At 34.6% G+C, this 22,607-nt stretch overlaps 1 protein-coding gene across 1 annotated transcript; it reads left to right on the forward strand.

The window, feature by feature from the left end:
• The first annotated feature begins 934 nt into the window (after positions 1–934).
• On the forward strand, positions 935–22,190 carry LOC114871500 (guanine nucleotide-binding protein G(o) subunit alpha). The gene is made up of 9 exons (XM_029177469.2): positions 935–1,571; positions 6,030–6,558; positions 10,180–10,222; positions 10,791–10,932; positions 11,557–11,717; positions 14,004–14,132; positions 15,252–15,381; positions 16,000–16,153; positions 16,992–22,190. The coding sequence occupies exons 2-9, from the start codon at positions 6,441–6,443 to the stop codon at positions 17,177–17,179; spliced, it is 1,065 nt and encodes a 354-aa protein (XP_029033302.1). The 5' UTR covers positions 935–1,571; positions 6,030–6,440; the 3' UTR covers positions 17,180–22,190.
• The last annotated feature ends 417 nt before the right edge of the window (positions 22,191–22,607 follow it).

The raw sequence follows: 22,607 nt of genomic DNA on the forward strand, positions 1-22,607 counted from the left end.
GACATTGTTCGTTGAATTCTGTTTCTATCATTCTACTTCAAACAGGAACCCCGGATTTTTATAAAAAATTTTTATTTAGTGGTATTATTTGTGTTTTGATTAGACAGTCCATTGTAATCAATCTTGTCAAAGGATTCTATATTTTACTGAGAATATTTTAGATAGAAATTTTTTATTTCGTAGGTGTAGATATGTTTATAATTTATATAGAGATATATTAAGATTTCTTATCATATTGCTTGTTCTTATTTTGAAAACGAAGGATTCGATTATTTGTTTATTTAATATAAGCTACAAATACTAAAGATTTATAATTTGTTTGTTATAGATCCTTTTTAAAAAAGACCGCCAAGATAGTACCGCAGCGCCATCTATGCAAGAAGTGCTGAACTGTAACGAAAGAGTTGGTATATACCGACAGGTTTCCGACGTTCATTACCATTGTGGCACGAGTACTTGAAGTTTCAGTGTTTCGCCGCTAGATGGCGCGGCAGCACAGTTAACGGCGGTCTCTTTAGAGAGTTTTAAAATTGTTAGATAATAGTTTTGAGGGTTACTAACAAAACAAGAGAAGCAAACATAGCATTTATTTTATAAAAAAGTACAATTTCCTCCTTTATTAGTTTCACTGATCGATAACATTAGCAGTACCATTTTCCAAACGCGAAACGCTATAAAATTAAACACATATAGAAATAACTTCAATTTTATGAGCTCAGCAGTCATAAAAAATATTACTAGTCTCTTGTTTTAAAAAAAATCGCATGTCACAGAATGTTAAACTTCAAATATTCAAATCGGCGCTTCGATTTCGCGGGCGAGAGCTTTCGATTGCCGACAATCTCGAAGCAAGTCCCGCGCCTGCGCGCAGTTGAATTTCTCCTCACCAACCCGTAAAGCTCGAGTGGTGGGGTCAGTCGGTGGATCGATCGACGTCCCGTCGAACCTCGCGGTCGTGAGCGCCGCTGCGGCTCTGGGGCGGGGCGAGAGGGCGCCTCAGTCGTGTACCGGAGCCCATCAGGGACGCGTCCAGCTCCTCGAACGCTTCGAGTTGCTCGTTCGCTCGGATCTCTCTCTTTTCTCTCGATCAACCTTTGTAAAAAAATCGGAACCTCGGTTCTAAGTAACCGAGACACGTAGCTCGTGTTATCGTTCAGGGAGAGAGAGAGAGAGCAAACGTGACCGTTCAGTGTTCATCGAAATACGAGAAATTACAATTATCGTCGTCCTTCCTTTTCGTATCCTGTTCGAACGTTGTCCGGGATAAGTCATTCGGTTAGTTTCGTATCAAGCAGTGAGAATCGGTTCGACACGACACGGTTCGTTCGGGATTTTTCGGAGCCGGTTCGCGTTACACTCGATCCCTACCGGTCATATTGATTCGAGAGGTGATACGGGCGTACGTACATAGAGATACACGCACGTCCACAGTGAGACAAGTGAGATATACGTGGAGTAGGTGCGTAAAAAGGGTTTTGAAAGTATCCACGGGGTAGAGGCGTCTATGTGCGCGCCCGGAGACACGGACAGCTACCCTGGCACCTAGCGGACGACGTGGGGTGGCTTCACCAGTGAGTCTCAATTTTACGCCCTTCTTTTTCATCCCTGATTTACTCAAATTATCCAGCGTTGCCTCGCTTATCTCATTGATTCAGAAAATCAATTCTGCTTAATATCCTATGATGACAAAATTAATATTGTATTGTGAAATATAAAGAGCCATTTAATTCTGATGCACGCTGGGTAATTTAAGCTAAAATGAATATTATATTTAAAATTGAATTTTGCAATTGTTAAGTAATTTCAGTGCGATTAAGATACGAATATATAATATTTCAATTTTATGTATTAATATGACTATTGGAACTATGTATTAAGGCTATCCATCTTATCAATACTCCAGGTCCAATATTGATATATTATCACCATACAAATTCTCTTACAAGTACATACATTTTTTATTTGTAAAATTCCCTAAAACCTTGGTATAGGAAATTTAAGTACTTATTCTAAGTATAATCAATATTGTAAATATTTTGGAAGGTATAATAATTAATATTGGTCGAGGAAAATGTTGGGTCAGAGCGGTTAATATTTAATCTATTAATACCCAATCCTGCGTATACGGAACGTTTCCCTATACCTTCTACGATCAAAAATTTGTATTTTATCGTACAAATAATGTACTTTCAACCTTCGAAAGTTAACGAGTTAACCTCTTGCCTTAGAATTTTTCTTTTTTCATAACCAATTTTTTATCGCTGTTAATATTAAGATAAATAAAGAATGTTGCAATATTATTCGCACTTTGAATATCAGCCACATTTGGCGGAACTGAAGTGCGAATTGCGTCACCATAAGGCACGGGGTTAATCGCACACGGGATACAGTGATTTTCAAAACGTTCCAGATTGCGCGTAGGAGTGACAGCACTGTCCTTTTCTGTTCTTTGTTTAATCGAACTATAGTGGTCGGCTCAACGATGAAATTTAATATCTTTGTGGTGTTTCACGAACGTGCTTTGTTTGCTGATCAGAGAAAACATTTGATTCCAAGGAAAATCAAATATAAATTAATAATTAATTTTTCAGAAATCAGTATCGATATTATAATTAATTGCAATGGGTCTATATGACCCAAACAAAATTTACAACTGGAAAAAAATTGTATTGTGATTTAAAAATTAATTATCAATTTTTTAAAAAATAATAAATAATGGGTTGGTTCACTTTTATTGTGAATTAAGGTGTTTTTAAGAACACCATAATTCTCTCATTGATCAGTATATCCGAGCAGTCGTTCTAATGTCAAAATAGATTTTATTTTCGAGAGCCTGGGAACCTTCGAATATTTTTGACTCTAAGATTTTCACGTTTTTTTTTCTCCTGTTCGTCGACCCGAGTTCTAAACGCCTTTGATAGATCATCAGTTGTGATCGAAGACCGTAGATCTACGCTCTGTGAGACAAACCGTAGGTACAACGTAGATCTACCCCCTTAGATAAAAGAATTTGATAGCTTTGAAAAATCTAAAATTTTTTATATTTTGAAAAATTAATTAGCCATGGAGGATCTATTATATCAATTTTAATCTTTTTTCTTTAAATTGTATCTTATGTTTTAATATAAAATTGAGGTACATATGTTGAACAGATGTTTAAAAATTCGATTTCCAAGAAGAAGCTACATTTCTTCAAAGAAAAAGAGAGAAATTTAAGTACTTGAAGTAGAAGATAAAAATAGACGAGTTTGCAGTTTTAGTATTCTCGTAAGTTTTATGGTCTCCTTCTTATTTATCGTTTGTTTTAATGAAAGCTCGCGAGGAACAGGCGTTTTTTAAATATCCTTAGAACAATATCAAGCTTTGATCAAATAATTCGTATAAAATTAGCCTGTGTTAATTTTAAAAAATTAATTTCTTTTTATTTCGTTTGATTTAAAATATACACGGTGTCCCATAAAAACTGAATATTTCTCTATACAAAGGGATGTACAGGGTGCTAAAATAAAAAGTATACATAAAATTCCTTTATTATATTAAAATATAAACAATTGCATACGAATTATTTATTAATATACTTAAGTTGGAATATGAAAAATTAATATACTTAATTTTTATGAAATCTTAAACTTTAAATTGATATACCATAAGTGGTATTTCGCGATACTTTTATGTCATCAAATCATCATCAAACTTTACACCCCTCTAAATCAGCCACTATTCACTATAACGAGCAAGCAGCCATTTTGTATCAAGAATATCCATAAAACCTTTATGCAGCTATGTTCCTGAAACCTTAAACTTAAAATTGTTATACCATAACTGTTATTTTATAATACTTTTCTGTCATGAAATCAAGTCGACAAGTACCATCATCGAATATGAACTCAAATTTTTAATGTAATATAATATCTTTCTTAATATGAATTGTTTAAAAATTTGTCTTCAGTCAAAATATAGCAGATTTCTTCAGCAAATGTTAAACACTCTGTCAACAGTAACAAGTTAAGAAATAGTCCGATTTTAACATTAGTGGACTCGTGACGCATTGATGGTACTTCGCTACCACCTCGCAGCGTGCAAGTTTTATTTTTCTTCGAGATATTTTCGAAGTCGTTTCATGTCTTTGAAATATCGTTTTTATAGGGCAAGGTTCAAAGATTAAGACAATATTTTCATTTCCTTCGTTCAATACTCGAAAAGGCCTTATAAAAATGTTTTAATCCAAAACTGTACTTTTCCCATTAATTTCATTCCTTCGAGATATGGATTTTATGAAATAAAGTTCAAAGAATGAAGTAATTTTAGGCGTTAAAAAAAAATTCTGAAAATGGTAAAATTTTCGTTATTTTCAGAGCGAGGCTCGAATCGCGGAAAAAGGGGAAGACTCGTTCGAACGGATCGTTAAGGCGTAACAAACAAATTACTCATAGCGATGTAAAGTTATCGAGTGTGTAAACGAACTCTCGTCTGATAAAAGTCGTTTGCAATTAGCGGCGCTACATTGTTTGAACGTATTGATGCGTTCGTCGCGTGCGAATGCACCCATTTTTCTCTTTTTATCTTTGTTCGATAAGCCTCGAAAATGAAATTTTAAGCCAACATTCAGCCGGAAATGAAGCACCCTTATATCATTATAACCAGACTGCAGATGCTGAAGTTTGACGATGATTTCATGACAGAAAAGTATTACAAAATACCACTTATGGTACATCAATTAAAAGCTTAAGGTTTGATAAAAATTATTATGAAAAGCTTTTTGTTATTTGGATTTAGGAGTAATTGAAAATAGGATAACACTAATTGTAAGTTATGCATTGGTCGATTCATTATTGAACCAGCCATTTTGCATCGCGAATATTAACGAGACCTTTGCACAGCCATTTTTATCGAACCTTAAGCTTTAATTTGATGCACCATATTCGGTATTCGGTGATACTTTTATCTCATGAAATCGTGTCAGACTTTCAACGTTTCCATTTGATGCGCATTGTAATAAAATTCTATTGTTTATTACAATTGATTATCATTCTTATGTAGCCATTTTTACCATACTTTAACCTTTAATTTGATATACCATGAGTGGTATTTTGAGATACTTTTATGTCATGAAATTCTATTAATATTAAATTATAATTTGATTTATGCAATTAATAAAATTGTATATAGTGCTATAATTAACTTTTAAACTTGGATGTAAATATGGGTCAAAATGATCGTAACATAGAAGGTCCGTTTCCCAAGGGTTAAAGTGTTAACCACAGCGTAACGACAGCGTGTATTGCGGTTGGCTCTCAGCCCTGTTGATATCACTGCTTCGTCGAAGCATCCAAGTACGCACTCAATATCGAAAGCTTTGGGTTCGAGATAGGAGGTCTTCTTATCAAAGCCGCGGGAAACACGTTCCCTGACCGGTCAGAAATAATCATGAATAGCTTTATTAATATTCTCGTCTGGTATGAACCGTCGTCACGCGTTTCCATCTCGTTGTTCGTTAATTGAGTCGTAACGAGCACGTTGAATCTTGGAACTGTTAATAAAATGTCCTGTGTCGTAACGTTCCTTTCACTGGCCCGATAAATGTACCTTTATTCTGGAAATTCAATTTCTCCATTGGGTATTGTTCCGAGTTTCAATAAACGAGGAAACGATAATTTTAGGGGTATTGATACTAGATTAATTTAAAATAAAATTAATATCATTCTGAATTATTAAATATTATACAATAAATAAAAAATATTAATTACAATTTTGCCGAAAAAATTGCTTTATGGTGCTATTTGCCCTAGTAGTGCACTGTACAGTGGCGAGCAAGGAGGCTTCCCTAGGGAAAATGGCGCTCTAGGGGAAAACTTGAGTAGACTCATTTAGTAATTAAACTAACGTAATGCCTAACAATAAGAATAATGTGCAATAAAACGAGTATCGAGGACCTTCCCTTAGAGGTCTCCCATACTCGGTACTGTATCTCTTCATCGAAACACAAGGATGCACTCAATGTAACACGTTCGAAATCCGTCTTGTTTCAGAGCTAGTGCACGCGAGTGGTTCTTTTCCACGTCCCAGGGTGGCGGTCTCCGTCGCTAGTAAGGAGAAACGGCAATCGTCGGGAAGGAGCTAGTGAAGAAGGAACCACCGGAAGCAAGGAGTCGCTCGAGGGTGTTGACGAGTAACGAACAAGGAGACGAAGACGAAGACGACGCCGTCGAAGAGGAAGAGCAGTCCGAGGGTGGCGGTGAAGAAGCAAAGGAGGTGGTGGAGGAGGAGGAGGGTGGTGGTGACTAGGAGGACGACGGTGGTGGTGAAGGAAATCTCGAGACGACTCTTGCGACGTGAGTCGCGAGCGGTGGTCAGGAAGAGGGTAGAGTAACGGTTTCGGTTCCGAGGTAGGGGAGAATTAGAGGTTGGTGGTGGCGTTTGTGAAGGCAACCTGTAGCAAGATGGGCTGTGCCATGTCCGCGGAAGAGCGGGCCGCCTTGGCCCGCAGCAAGCAGATCGAGAAAAACCTGAAGGAGGATGGTATCCAGGCTGCCAAGGACATCAAGCTGTTGCTGCTTGGTGAGTTCATTTCGAACCACTCTGTATTTAGCATGCTCGATGTTAGGCCAGGTTTACATTGGGCAACAAGCCGGCCCAGGAGAGGCTGCGCCGGTACCTGGGGGTGAGGAGGATAACCTGCCTGACAGCCTCCTTCCCTTTTCCATCGACCCTGTCCACTGACAAAGGCTACCAGCCTGGCTACTTGACCAATGGAAATTCGGCTTAAGGATCATTGAGGACCTATAAGAAGTTTAACACATAGTAGGCTTAGGACTATTGTTTTGAATGGGGAATCTACCAAAGGGGTAGGTCAATAACCCCCATCAATTTCCTTGAAACTTTGCAGGTAGACGGGGGTCCCAAGACTTTTTATTTGCAAAAATTTATTTTGAAGGGTCAAAACCACCCCCTGCTATAGTAAAAAATGAAAGATACTTAATTTTCTAGCAAGCCAAGTAGGTTATTCAAATATGACAATTTTTTTTCTAATGTACATATTCATTGTAAGGGTTGAAAATTACACTCTCCAATTTGAGGGGGAGGATTTGAATTAGGCTTTTCTAAATAAAAATAGGAAACCAATCCCACATTCCCATCCTTTTTCATATGCATCCCTGGAAAGAATATAGGAGTCATTAGGAGGCATTAACCTTCTATCAGTAGGTATAATTAATTTAATAAATTTAATAATAATTAGAGTGACTGTAAGAAATAACTTAAGAAAAAGAATTGAATGAGTATTTTTAGAATAGTAGTATAGGAGAGTAATACACTTGAACATGAAAAAGTAGCTGTTACATAAGTAGGATGTCGAGCCTTAATGGGTTAAATTGATCACAATATAAACAACGAATACAAAACCATTAAGGAGGCAAGTGTTTATTATGTAATAGCTTACTGGCCATTTGTACCCATTTAAAAGCACATTTCTAATTATAACTATGAAAGAAACTAGCATAATTAATTTTTTATTTAAATGCATATTTTAGTGTTGAGAAAAAATAAATTTTTGTTATTTTAAATATTTTTCTTTTGTTAATTTTCCGGAACACTTTTGTCTGAGCCTGGATTTTATCTAATTTTAAAGTTATTATTTTAAAAGTGAGAAATGTAAATTATTTGTAAACAGTTTTTAACGAACAGTTGAAATAGTTTCAAGAGGGCATTACAATTGAAGTAGCTAATTAATTGGCTCGTTGTTCTCGCAAATTTCATTTACGTGTTCGATGTACTGTTTGTTTTTAATGACTCTTCTGATCGTGACTTCAAATTAATGAACTCCATCATAATTAGCGTGAAATTAGCAATTATTAACGCGAACGTGCGTCTGCATATCGACAAGTTCCATTCTATTGTATTACCATTATTACCTTTCTCGCCATTGAGAAATCAATTTTTCAGAAAATTAATCTACTTGAATTTTTCAAGCTTAATGGTACTCGAACAAAAATATGATTATTAAGAGACTGAAAAATAATTTTCCCTTTTATATAATTGTTTTATTAATGCTTAAATTAATTAAGTTAATTTATGAAAAGAATTATTTGCAATATTTTCACTTGCCAATGTAATGTTTATTATTATGGTATCTTAATAATTAATACTCATTTTTATTTACATATGATTAAGCTTTAGTAATCTGACAGAGAGGTAAAATTAACCACTACCTTTAGTCTGGAATATCAAGATTTTTCAGAAAATTTTATGTCCAATTGAAGCAGAGACAAAGAGTTTCTGGTTTTCTGGTCGACATTTAAAGTCGAGATTATTCGAGGGAAATCTGGGTTCTGTTTATTGGTGTTACCAATGACGTCATCCCTTTTGCTTGCGTCTTCCACGAGTATTTTCATCCCATTTATGCTGCGGGAAACGCAAACGTTCGTTCTTTACTTTAACCCGTATATCATTCGCTAATTTGAATGGGTGTTAAATCATTGCCATCGATAAAATACCGATGACGACTGATCGATGGTGATAACAACCGAGGGATAGGAACAACCAGATGATTTTCATTACGACGATGATACGAATATCAGTAATAAAAATTGATTATGGTAATTGGTATTAATAATTAAAGATACCATAAGGAAATAGCAAGGAAAAATATTGAATCTTATTTCGAAAAACCAGCCATTTCGTGTTGGAAATATTAACGAAACCTGTATGCAGCTATATTCCTGAAGCTTTAAGCTTTGATTTGATATGCCATAAGTGGTATTTTATGGTACTTTTATGTCATCAATTCATATTAAACTTTATACGTTTCAAAATCAAACATTATCTGCCATTTTGTGTTAAAAATATCGATGGGACTGTTATGCAGCCATTTTCCTTAAACTTCGAGCTTTAAATTGATATGCCACAAGTGCCATTTTGTATCAATTTTATGTTATCAAATCATGTCAGACTTTCTGTGTTTCAAAATTTGCCATTTGATATGCAGCAACCTAATAGATCAGTGACATGTCTCTTACAAAGCATGTCAGTCATTAACATAATAAGTGATATGCAGCAAGTGGATTAAGTTTTACAAATCAAAAAGGACCTTAATAAAATAATAAATCATAATAATAATATTTATAATGATATGCCTCTTACAGAACATGTCAATCATTACCACCATCAGTGACATGCAACAAATGCCTCGTGATCCCCAAATGGAACAAGACTCTCGCTATGAAATCTTAATCTATAACGATTAAAACCCTTGAACGGGCATTAGCAACGATTTCGATCATAGAAACGAGCACGAAGGATAGATAACCGATCGATTGGCATGAATTTATTAGAGAAGGGTTAAGCTATGTAAGTGACATGCGATAAAAAAACGCGACGGAAGTCGGGTGTAATGGCCAACTTGACGAAGTAGAATCCAACCGTACCAGCAGATCGATAGAAGTAGAACGTGGTAGGCACACGGTTCGGGATGAAAGAGCTTTTTAAAAGAGGGGGAGACCCGCCACCCATAAGCAGGAAAACAAGTTCCGCTGGCACAGTGTGCCACGTCATTTCCGGTCCCATGCTTCCGTCCTCGGGAGCGGAGCTTTTTCCGTTTCGCGCATCTTTTTCACTTGTCTTCCTCCAAAATTATAATTTATGGGACGATTCCTTTTTTTATTACCTCGTCCCCTAAGTACCACGTGTCGTTCACGTTCCTCGTTATATACCGGGTGTTCAAATTATTAATCATTATTTTTAACCAATCCAACCTTTACTGCTGAATCTAAGATGCGGCCCGGTCGCTGTGTGCCGCAACGTTTAAATCTTGACCATTTAGCCCGCGACATCGCGTGATCGGATTTTTCGATATCGAGTGTGCGGCAGTAGAGATTTTTATCGAGATTAATGATTTTTTGGTAGAAGTAATTATTTATTTTTTGTTTTAACATGGAAAATTATTATTATTATTTATTAACGTATCCATGAATCATTCTCGGGGTGTGTAGATATGGAAAAGTTTATGATAGGAAGCTTGTTAAAAATGTACAGGGTGTTTCAAATAAAGTGTACTTAATATTGCAAACTTTAATTAACATATTTAACAAATTAGATACACAGGGTGTTAAAATAGTTGAATGCAAATGACGAGTGTTAAATTTTTAAATCCTTGTAATTAAATTTCATTTCTTTGTGTTTCAGGTGCCGGTGAGTCTGGGAAAAGTACCATCGTTAAACAAATGAAGTAAGCCCTAACGATTTTTTAAAATTTATTTAGAAATATTTTATCAGAACTGGTCTAAGAATGAGATTTTAATATTTCAATCAAAGTAATGTAATTATCACTTGTAATTGATTGTTCAGCAATAATCGTTGCCAAGTAGCACCATTGTCTCTTAACATCCTAAGGGTTGTTCACCTCGAAAAATCGATAGTTTCCATGTTGAAAGACTGGTTGCCAGTAAAACATGTTTGAAATCTTGTTTTCTCGTCAATGGTTCCATTCATGGTGTGCTATGGACAAAGCACCTCGTGTTCACTTACAGACATCATTCTTGGACCATTGATTAACAATGTGTTAACGAACAATCAATTTTTTTTGTATTATAAATTAGAAATCCGAAACCTTAAATTACAAATTGAAACTTTAACGTTTAATTTTATAGATTCAAAGAATTTAAGAAATAATGATAGCAAAATTATGAATTTTAATCCTTTCACTACCATCGACGACTATAGTTCAATTATAAATTTTTTAATTTATAATATTATTGATAACACTGACGAGATTGTTTATTTTTTTTTTTCTTCAGAATTATCCATGAAAGTGGATTTACACCTGAAGACTTCAAGCAGTACAGGCCCGTAGTGTATAGCAACACGATACAATCTCTAGTCGCTATTCTAAGAGCGATGCCAACTTTGGGCATCAGCTTTTCGACCAATGAACGAGAGGTAAGTTTAAAAAAAAAGAAATTAATCTTGGTACCTCCTAATATAATATTTAAAAATTGGTACCATGTATACAGTTCTTATTCTTCAATATAAAAGGAAGATAAGGTTTTTAAATTCCAAGTTCTTGGCAATATTAAAAGAATCAGTCTTTCTTATGGGATTTAATCACCATTGAAGCTCCCTGTAAGGATAGTGGACAATAAAGGTCCCAAGTCTTAATCCTCAGCATATATCAAAGGTCTTTCAAATTCCTATAACAAAAGGAAGATCGATAATTGAAGGAAGATCAAATGAAAATTTATCAACAATTGCTTAATAAATTATATTTCTTTTTTGTTTTTTAAACCTTCCATATATATTAAAAATTAAATGCCATCTATATAAAGATGAACATTTAAGCGATCGATGAGTATCTTTGAAGACGATTTCTGAAGCACCCTCCTCGGTATATTTACCGATCGTGGCTCCATCGTTTACCTTAGAACCAATAACGAGCCCCTGTCTTGAAAACAACGGGCACAAGGGGTTGCCTCGAGTGCCGATTGATCCGAGTTCTTGAATCAGTGTCTCTCAATCTGATCACTTTTATTGGGAATAACACATCTGATCGGTTCTTTTTTTCAGACGGACGCGAAAATGGTGTTCGATGTGATCCAGAGAATGGAAGACACGGAACCATTTAGCGAGGAACTTTTAGCTGCAATGAAGAGGCTCTGGGCTGATAACGGGGTCCAGGAATGCTTTGGAAGGAGCAACGAGTACCAACTCAACGACTCTGCAAAATAGTAAGTCAGTTAATTAAAATTTTACTAATTAAAATACCTAACACTTCAAGTACCATGGGGACCATAGACTACCAACATATGAAAGACATAAATATAAATTAAAAAAAAATTCTATCAAAGACACTTTCTTTTTTTGGCATAATGCAAAACCGACTAGCTCGAAGGCAGTCCAAACACGAAGAGGGTCACATTAAACTTCTAAAGAAATCGATTCGGCATCTTCACCTTCAAGAAGCCTCGTACTTTTTTCGGTTTTACTAAAATGTGTCTCCGAGCATCAACTTTTATTTCACTTTACCAAAAATCTTTGAGAAAATTAGGATAGATAATTAATAACAATTAATAATTTTTTTTTGAAGTAATTAGTTGAAGGTTGAGATCATTGACACGATTTATTATATACATTTATTTACAAATAAACTTAACCCAGAGGAGGGCTTGCCAAAGTCCTTACTGCCTCCACCCCCGAATTTGGAATACGTCCAAATCTAATAGAAACTCTCAACCTTTTGAACCTTCATTCATATTCAGTGGCCAAGGTCTGCCAGCATCTAAGAAATTAATTACAGTTTGCTTAAGAATCTTCAATTTAACTTCCTCCACCATTTCATTATCCAATTTCCTCTTATTTCAGTCGCATAATAAACATAAAGTGTATATTTTCAATTTTTCAATTTAAAATAGAAAACCTTGAATTATTCTTTCTTTTTTATTAATTAATAATAATCTTTATCATTGTAAAACAATGTATTTAAAAAGAATGGATCTATGATGTTTTAAGATTGTACGAATTTAATTATGCTTTCGAATGAATCTAACCTAACCTAACCTAATTTCGTGCGAACGTATGGACGATAAAACGTGGACAAAGAGGAAAGAAATTTCCAGGGGATTTTGAGCATTCCTTCCCGGTTTTTCCCCCGTTTCCTTTTCTCTTATTTAGGTTTAGCCGCGTATTGATCGCCGATGACGTCACGCCACGCCCCTGTCACGTGGCCTAAAATGGCTGCCGGCATCAACCCCTCCCTCCCACCATTCGCTCGTTTTCACCCTCCTCTCTAACCCCCAATTGTTTCCCTTTTCATTCTGTTAACGCTTTTTCGGTACGCCGAGAAGAACAACAAAATATAGGGGTACACGAGAATGAAGAGAAGCTGGAGGATTGGTGGGCAACAGTGGGAGGGATAATGGAAAGAAAACCCCACTATCTCGTTGGGAAATTCTTAATAATTGGACACTTCATAATTAGCTAGAGAAACGAGAAAGAAGTGGCTTGGAGAAGTAGAGTTGAAGTGACGAAATTGAGTAAGAGGGCGGTGAAATTTTGACAGATGGTACTTTTCATGGAAATGAGGCTGAACCTATCCATCGTGTCCAAGAGAACTAACCCTAGTTATATGTATAATAATTGATTTTTTAAATAAATGTAATAAAGATATTTTTTTAGGTTCAAATACAATAGGACGGTCAAATTTGACCCCTTTATTACTATAATTTAAGAATTTACTCTATGCCTTTTTATTAATGTACAATTTATTAATACACTTATATTTGTCCTTCTCCCTTCCATTAGCACAATTTGATCAGTAAATTATTTTCAATTTTGTTACTTTGAAATTCTTTTCAGCCACCCGGTATATTTCCCCGATATAAGGAATAATCGTAAACGCTATAACTAAAAAGCATATGATATACGATGCTCTTAGAAAGCAACTGGTGATAAGCCCAAGCTATACCCCACACGTACAGTATGTGTATTTTATTGTGTAAATAAGAAATTTCTTAGAAACGTAACCTTTATTTCCTGGTTATTCCTTATCAGTATCATTATCGATAAAGATGATTTGTGTTTGAAAATCTAAATTCAATATAACATGCATATAAATGAATTTTTACAGAGTATGTACTGAGTTAGGTGGACACCTGTTAGTGATCATTTGGTTACAGGAACTATGAAAAGCAATATAAAGCCCACGCATTGCGATAAGACGAAAGTGTTTCTGGAAGCTACAGGTGCATCCAACTTTGGCAATGAATGGCGAATCACGAGTGGTGAAGATCGATCGATACCGACCTCGATTACCACCTCAATCTAAAATGTCATTTACCTTCTAGGGATCCCTAGGAATGCTTTATACCGGGTGTGCCAAAAGTCCCTAGAAACATCTTATAAACGAAAAATCAGAAAATTGCCATTTACATTGTTGGAATTTTAAAATTAACATCTATTAATTGGTGTTTAACAAGTACATGATTTAAAATTTTTATGTTTTTTTGAAATTCTAGTTTCTTGGATGACCTGGACCGATTAGGAGCAAGGGATTATCAGCCCACAGAGCAGGATATTTTAAGGACTCGTGTTAAAACAACGGGCATAGTCGAAGTCCACTTTTCCTTTAAGAATCTTAATTTCAAGTAAGTTCAAAATTATTTTATATTAAATATATCCATTTTAAGCGGGCGACGCATCAGGTGCGTCACGCAATACTTATCCAGTTGAAGTAGAGACGCAACAGGTGCGTCTTGGAAAGCAATGTATATTAACGATTTATTGCGATATTTTTAATTAGTTAATTCATGTTTTGACAAAACTATTCGATTTTGTTGTAAAGAAATGAAAAAGAAAGTGATTTTTGTTTTCACTCGAGGTTTGCAATCAAAGATTCGTACAAATACAGGTGCAATTTTATCAAATTTTATCATTTTAGACACATTAGGATATCTTAACAGACGGGAAACTGTTTTCCATATCTTTATCTTGTACTCTAGTGATAGCGTAGTTTAGTTTAGTCGTGTTAACATCCTGTAACGAAAAATCTACAAACATTAGCTGCCAAAAAAGATTATAGAAAATTTCATTTCTTCCATTGATAGTAATTAAAAGAATCATCTATTTTTAGTTTACAAATTTTGTGATTTAATTATCTTGATAAAAAATTAAATCTTGGTTCAATCACTTAATTATTGTTAATCTTATAGAAATTAATTATTTTCTTAACCATTATTCATCTGTTAGATAATAAATTTAAATCGTGTTTAATGCACTAAACTTTATTGAATTAATCTTACGAAACTACAATAGTGAGCTCATGATTATACACTACTAAATTGCAAATTGTGAATGAGAATAAGTGCTTGAAGCGAATTGTGTTACTACTCGGCCGACGTGGACTGAAATAAATCATTTCTATTCAGAGAACATCCATTAGTTCTGACAGTCTAAACTTTCAAGATATTAATCACTCTACGGTATACACCTTCGTTCAAAAGTCAGAATACTTACTAAAATATCATAGACCTTAAAAAAAGAATTCTGTGCAAAATAATCAAGTAAACAAAGCTATATAATTTAAACAATTTATGATTAATTAAATTTTATTCAAGGAAGCATGTATCCTATGACTTTTTAAGTGTGCACTCGAAATTGCCCGTAGGGTTCCCGAGTGCCCGCGTGCCCCCGTGTATGCCCGGCGTATAATCTTCGCAAAATCATTCATTCATTTATTAACGAACATTTATTTTTGATTGTTACAGATTGTTTGACGTGGGCGGTCAAAGAAGCGAACGTAAAAAATGGATCCACTGCTTTGAGGATGTCACAGCGATTATATTTTGCGTTGCGATGTCCGAATACGATCAAGTTCTCCACGAAGATGAAACGACGGTGAATATTTATTTATTTTTAGATAAGACTGTGGAGAATTCTTCATAGTCTTCTACTCTATGAAGATTATATTATTATGATGTATCTCTGTATAAAGAGATATATGATCCGTCATGGTTGTGGAATTTGTGACAATGGAGTAATCCAAGAAACCAGCGAAATCTTAACTATAGAATAACAAAGTGTTATACACCTCAGGAATTTAGAGAGCAGAGTCAAATCTGACCCTTAATGATCAATGAATATTAATAATATTATAAAGCAATTTTTGTTTATTAATATTGTAACGTAGTAACATCTCTCATGGATGAATACTTTTATTGTTTATGTATGTATAAGTCAATTGACAATCCAACGTGGGAAGAATACATGGCAGGCTGCAATTGTTGAAAATTAACCAGTTCTCCTGCTGGGACGACCTCATCGATTAACCCCTCGCATTCTTCACCTCTGTAGAATGATTTACTCGTTATTTTTCAACTCAGACATTACAACATCTAATCTTTACTTTCTATATAATAAAGTTCAGTAATTTTGAATTTATAAACAAATGATGCTACTGTGATTTTAGGTGGACATTAAATAATTTTTCATAATGATGTTAATTGTTTGTTACAGAATCGAATGCAAGAGAGCTTGAAATTGTTCGACTCGATTTGCAATAACAAATGGTTCACCGACACCTCGATCATCCTTTTCCTGAACAAGAAGGATCTTTTCGAAGAGAAGATTCGCAAGTCTCCGCTCACTATTTGTTTCCCTGAATATGCTGGTAAGGATCCATCGATCGTTCGTTTCTCAGATCACCTTGTATATTTTCCCTCCAGCAAACAGAATTTAAAACATTCAATCTCCAAATAACGAGACCCGGTAAATGGGAGCGTCATCTGTTCATAACGATCGAATGTAACGTACGGTGTAAAAATAGACGCAGAAAGTTCTCATTGTTATAAAAAGTTCGTAGTCTGTTACCGTCCTTGGGATTCCTTCACGATCCACAAGAAATCTACATCCTCCTGTTTCAGATACACCATGATCTAAATGCGTATTCCTCATCACGTGTCATCCATCTTCCAACTTTTCAATCTGTGTAGTCATTATTTCCAAATAACACAGATTCTGTCTTCACAGAGAAGGAGATCTTTGTTTACTTTTGGTTTGTTATGAAATAATTGATTATTTCCAAATTTAACCCTTTGGTGTGTCATTTTATGAATTTAATTAAGTGGGAAGTTAGGCTCTCCCTGTGCTCTCCCTGGGCCCTGGATACTCCTGGGGATCTCCCTAGGCTCTTCCTGGATTTAGTTCAGCTCTCCCAAAAATGAAGGCTCTATATGGTGTAGGTTCCTTCCTATATTCTTATTCTCATTCTACATTACACCCAAATATAATAGCAAGTAGACTACCTATGGCTGAGAGTAAAAGTGAAGGAAGGAATCTTCCATCATTTGCTCTTGATTGTGGAAGAACTCAGAATCTAAATACAAATAGTAGAACCTCCTTGGCATACTTCAAATTTTTCTTTAAGGAAGACTCCTCTGCTCCAGACTGTATCCCAATTAAACAGTTAAATGTCCTCAACTAACAAATATGTCTGTGGTTTTCAACAGGGGCGCAGGAATACGGTGAGGCCGCCGCGTACATCCAGGCGCAGTTCGAAGCGAAGAACAAGTCAACCACTAAAGAGATCTACTGCCACATGACTTGCGCCACTGATACAAACAACATTCAATTCGTGTTCGACGCAGTCACAGATGTCATTATCGCCAATAATCTCCGTGGCTGCGGTCTCTATTAGGATAAATATTCCCGTCGCGGACTCGATCGACCGACACACATTCACACTCACACTCACACATATGAACACGACAGACATGTATTGCGAGAGCGAGGGAGCGTGTGAGAGTGAGAGACTGAGTGAAAGAGTGACAGAGGGGGAGAGAGAGAGTGAAAGAGAATGAGCGAAAGGGAGAGAGAGCAAGATATACACCTATGTACCACCGCTAGCTACTACTACCGACCACCTGCGGATACCTTCTCGATTCTATTCTTTTTTTTTAATCAAACACCCTCTCGTGCGACCCTTTCGATTTTTTTCCTCTCATGGTAATTAAGTGGAAGCGGAACCTGAAATTTATAACAGTGCTGTCCAAGCTGAACTCTGCACTGTAGGCTGTTCCCTATGGGCACTGATAGAAGATTGCAAGATAAATATCAGTGAGTATCAATTGATTTTTGAATAGTCGTTGAACTAATAGCAGATTGTAAGAGATTTCAGCTGTGGGCAGCATTGAGAGTGCTTCTTTATTAATGGCGTTCAGTTGGAGATGAATTCAATGTTTCAGGTCATGTAGATCCATGACCTGTTTAAGGGGCGAATTCAATCCTAAAATTGATTCATTATTGAAGAAACATTCTATACGTAAATGAGGGATACTGATTGAGGAGGATTTAGTGTTGTTTCCACTTTTCCTGAATACTGAACTAATCAGTAGGATTCAATTGGTTGTGATTTATAGAATTAACATACTTGGAAAGGTTTAATTCTGATGTTAATTAATAGAATCTGACTGATGTATTATCCATAAAGACAGATTCTGGGAATTATAATAATATTCAATGACAATCAACTTTTATTTAAACATTTGAAGTGACTATTGTTTCAAGTTGCTTCAAGACTGAAGCCAATATATTTTTAATGTATTTATAATTTAACAAACTGAAAGAATTGATATGCAAGTTTCTTTGATAATTCAAGAGAAGAAGAACAACAACTTGATCCTCTGAGAATCGTGGACAGAAACTTAAGGAAAATATCGAAAGGGGATTCGCAATGGTTGATCTAGATTTTTCATGAATTGCACAAAGACCAATCACACAACACATTTGGATCACGAGGTCCTTCATCTGGTTTTACTGTAAATTAAGAAGAAGAGATTCATTGAGACATGATAAACTCTTTACCCAGGTAGAAAATTGAACTAAAGTAATTTTTTTTATTGAAATAGGACATTCTCAAATATAAAGGAACTTAAGCAAAATAAAACAAAGTCAGCACACATATCTAGCACAAATAAAAGGCTGTCTTCATAGCTGCTACTTTAATTCATTCATATTTACCGTTTGTCCTTTAAAATTTATTTCAATTAAAATGAATATTTGCACAAAACAGCAATTACTAATTTTCTACCTGGGAGTATCATACGGACAATTTACAACATAATATATAGTTTTCTTTCTTACTTATATCGTAACAATATCATTCAACGTTTTAGCTTTATTTAATGTACAATATGTTTATTGCTAATCATATCAGTCACGCACAAAGTATATTTTTACTTATTACATTTATGTTTTCAACTGGAGAATTCATAAATTCGTCGACGGTTGTTAAGATAACGTTAAGTTTATGATCAGCTCCTTTTAGATTGGAAGACTGAAGCAGAGACAGTATAAGAAACGTATAAAAAAAATTTCAAAATTAATGAGAAGAACAGAACGGTGAAAGCATAAAAGATTGCCGTGCCTCGATGCGCCCAAAGGTCTCATGAAATTTTCATTCAACCCGCTTTGGAAACATTTCTGTTCAATCAATTCTGATGACTGAAATATTAAGAAGCTTCGCGAGCTTAAAAGGTTGGAGCAATTTCAAGCTTTCCGACTGAAGAAAATTCAGGGTACAAGTATGTCTGAAAGAAGATTTCTGATTAATTTCTTTTACTGATTCATGAAATGCACATTCGTACACTGTACGCACATTATCGCACAGTAATAGAAAATAACACACATGTACAGAATCTATATAATAACATATACTTTGAAATCTTTATATCATGAGGAAAAAAGAAAAGGGAAAAGGTTCCACTGTGAATACACTAGGATCCTTGAATTTCCAAATTTCAAATCATTTAGTTGACCTTAATAATTATGTTTTGGACATTTCTCTGGAGGATTTGTTTTTTATTTAATGAATCTTTGCTGGCTCTAAAAAGGAACATCAGTGAAGTTGAACAGCTACGATTGAAACATTCCACAAGCAAATGCAGTTTTCCGTTTGTTCCCATTATTTATAAATAATTAACGCACATCTAATTTTCCTATTCAGTTTTTATAAACAGCTTGCTCTCTGTCATGGGATTGCAATTGTGGTTGAAAAGTGTATACTTTAACCACCTTAATTTTTTTAAGAAACTTTGCCAAAGGTACTTTATTCAATTTTTTAACTAACAAATTTTTCTTAATACTATAAATTTTCTATTTGTGTGTAGTGTGGTTTATTAAGATGTGAAGCATTTAAAGAATTCTTTTCTTTTTTTTAAATAATTGCAGTTGCAATTCCACTGCTACTGTAATGTAAAAATTAAATACAGAGAAGAGTGATCGACCAAAAAGAACCAAAGAATCGTAGAACAATAATTAAAATGTAAAAAACAAAAATCTTGAGAATAACAATTAATCCGAATTATGAATAGGATTTCCTATATTGAAAAGGCCAAAAAGAATTTTTTCGCTACTCTTTTCCTTTTTGTTTTTCTTTTTTTTTTTAATCGCGAACACTAGACGAAGGGATTTTAAGTTTCCCCTGTGTTTCTTTTTTATATATGCCGATTTTGTGAATTATTTTTATATCGTTAGTTGAATCTAGGGGATAAATGAAAAAAAAAAAATAATAAAATAGTATTACCGTCACCGCCGTTGCCATATTACTGTAAAAGTTAATATATATAAATCTTAGGGGTATTGATTATAATTAATTAAGTATTCCTATATGTAGTAGCCGTAATTATGTATAAATTAAGTACGTATATAGAATTTCTAGTCAAAATAGAGAAACGTACTAGTTCGTACAAAACAATACGATTGGGGAATCATTCATTTTTATTTAACGAGTAAATTGAGTCGAACTCAAATTTTACAATTAAGCCAAAAATAGGAAGTTTTGTATTTATAATGTTCAATCGTAAGTTAAAATATAAAGAATTCCAAAACGTTTAATTTTTTTTTACAATTAAAAATTAATTTCGACGATTTTACCAAAGAAAAATTCACGCATGATAAATTTCTGTAAATTGTAACGAGGCTGGAAACTGCAGTAAACTCTCGCTATATTGCCCCTCGTTATACTGCCGGTCGAGCTAGTTCCCCTTCGCGTGGATCCACGCATGCCGTCGCAGTATGTCAACCATCATACGGAAGGGGCATTTTCTATATTGCCGTTTCTCAATTTTTCGCTTCTGCAGCCCCGGAACCGGCAATATAGCGAGAGTTCACTGTAATTATAATGGACTAGGATAATGAATTAAAGTGTTACAGCAGTGATTCCGTTGAAACTTGTTCATTCTTCGCGGTTCTTTTTCCCCAATCAGATTCACCAGAAGTTAAGTTTCCCTAGGGTGTTTCGAAGAAAGGAACGAAATTTCTAGAGCCATTTTTTGAAACAAGCCCTTTCTTCTTTTTTTAATTCATTACTTTTTAATTAATTATTCTTCATTTTTATTTTTCTCTTTCTTTAAATCAACTTCTTTTCTTCATTTATCGAACGTGAAATTCAGGGATTTGTAAGGAAAGAATTTTTGCACAAAATGAAACATGTATCTCGCCTTGCGATGTTTATCAATGACACTAAATTAATTCTGCGACACCGGTAATACTTTTAAAATAAGTACGCATTTTTATTCTGATTTTTCGATTTGCAATTTTCAAACGAATTTCATTTCTGCACTCTAACCCGATCCTTCTTAACAGTACTTTAATAGAAATGTTCAATTTGCATTTAAAGAGGGTCCTGAGAGGTATGTTGTTAAATTGCACGTCGAAAAATTGTATCGCTCCTTCGATCATCGAGAGTTATTGATAAATTAACGAGAAAATATTTCCAAAATAAAAGAGAACGTTGTTAGTAGAAGTGAAGAAAAAAAAAAATAATAACAAATTAATAACAAAACCGAAATAATATTTTTCACGAGGACTAAAGAGTAAAACTCTAATTACGAGAAATATCTAGTACGTAAAGAGAGTGATGTGTGCAAGAGAAAGAATGAAAAGGAGAGATGGCTCAGGAAAAAGAAAGAAACATGTTTTGATCGATGGAGAAAATATTTCTATCGACAGAGAATAGTGGGTAGGGAAGTAGATAAGCGTAATAGAAAAGTGGAAGAAGAAACGCTAGAAAAGAAAACTAATTGTCAGCTGCGACGTACGCCAAAATTAATTGTAATTTGGTATTTGAATTTGGCACCAGAGTTCCTGGGTGGGAGTAGGTGGCCGCGTGGTGGGGGTAGGCGGGACAAATGCGAGACTAACTAAAAAAAAACACTAGTGTTATTATCGTAATTGTAACTGATTAAATGGTAACGATCATAATCTTATCGATAAACACTAAATGATAATAAGACGTGGATGAAAGAAAATGAGGGAAACAAAATGGGGGTTAAGGTTTTGCAATCATTGACGTGATGATTGTTAATAAATGATACGCCCAACAAAAAAAAAAAGAAATCGTTTCGTAAAATCATTCGTAGATTCGACGAATCAACGCCGTTTCTTTCTTACTTTTACCTTTTCATTCTTTTATCGTGAAGGAAACAAAAATACGAGAGGCAGAAAAGAATGAAAGAAAGAGAAAACGTAAGCAAGAGAGAGAATGAGTGAGAGAGAGACACAGAGAAGGGGAATTTTTCGGGGACGATAAAGGAAACGTTACGAGAGGAGAATGCTCTCTCATTATACATATATAAATATATATAATTATTATGTAATAATTGTCCATACATCTTGAAATGTCGAAATAAACGAACAAGTAAAGATGAGCAGTTTTTATTGCTGCACCATATATTTCTCGTATATGATGGATAGAAATAAATCTATTTTATATTTATAATGACGCCATGATGCGTCCAAATAATAGTTTAGTCGAAATCGTTCGGCATGATATCCAGTTCCATAAAATAACCATTCTCTCAATTAATTCGAAAATAAATAGTAGACTTTTGTTACATTATTGATGGTGTGTAAACGTTAATTATAATTTCCTTTCGATTTTAGTTATTAAAAATCGATAAAAATCAACGCAGCACCGAAAAATTATTAAAATAACTGCTTTATAATCTTGCATTTTAAAAAGAATGCCGCAAATTAAATATTTTTTAAATTCGATTCCAGCGCCATCTATACAAAAACGGCGGAAACTACTCAACAACTTACCGACCATGTTACCGATACTTATC

Source organism: Osmia bicornis, chromosome 16 (genome assembly GCF_907164935.1).
Source record: "Osmia bicornis bicornis chromosome 16, iOsmBic2.1, whole genome shotgun sequence".
NCBI lineage: Eukaryota > Metazoa > Arthropoda > Insecta > Hymenoptera > Megachilidae > Osmia > Osmia bicornis.

Coding starts and splice junctions, on each gene's coding strand:
- LOC114871500 (XM_029177469.2), top strand. CDS start 6,441: ATGGGCTGTGCCATGTCCGCGGAAGAGCGGGCCGCCTTGGCCCGCAGC. Junction 6,559..10,179: donor CATCAAGCTGTTGCTGCTTG/GTGAGTTCATTT, acceptor TTTGTGTTTCAG/GTGCCGGTGAGTCTGGGAAA. Junction 14,133..15,251: donor TTTAAGAATCTTAATTTCAA/GTAAGTTCAAAA, acceptor TGATTGTTACAG/ATTGTTTGACGTGGGCGGTC.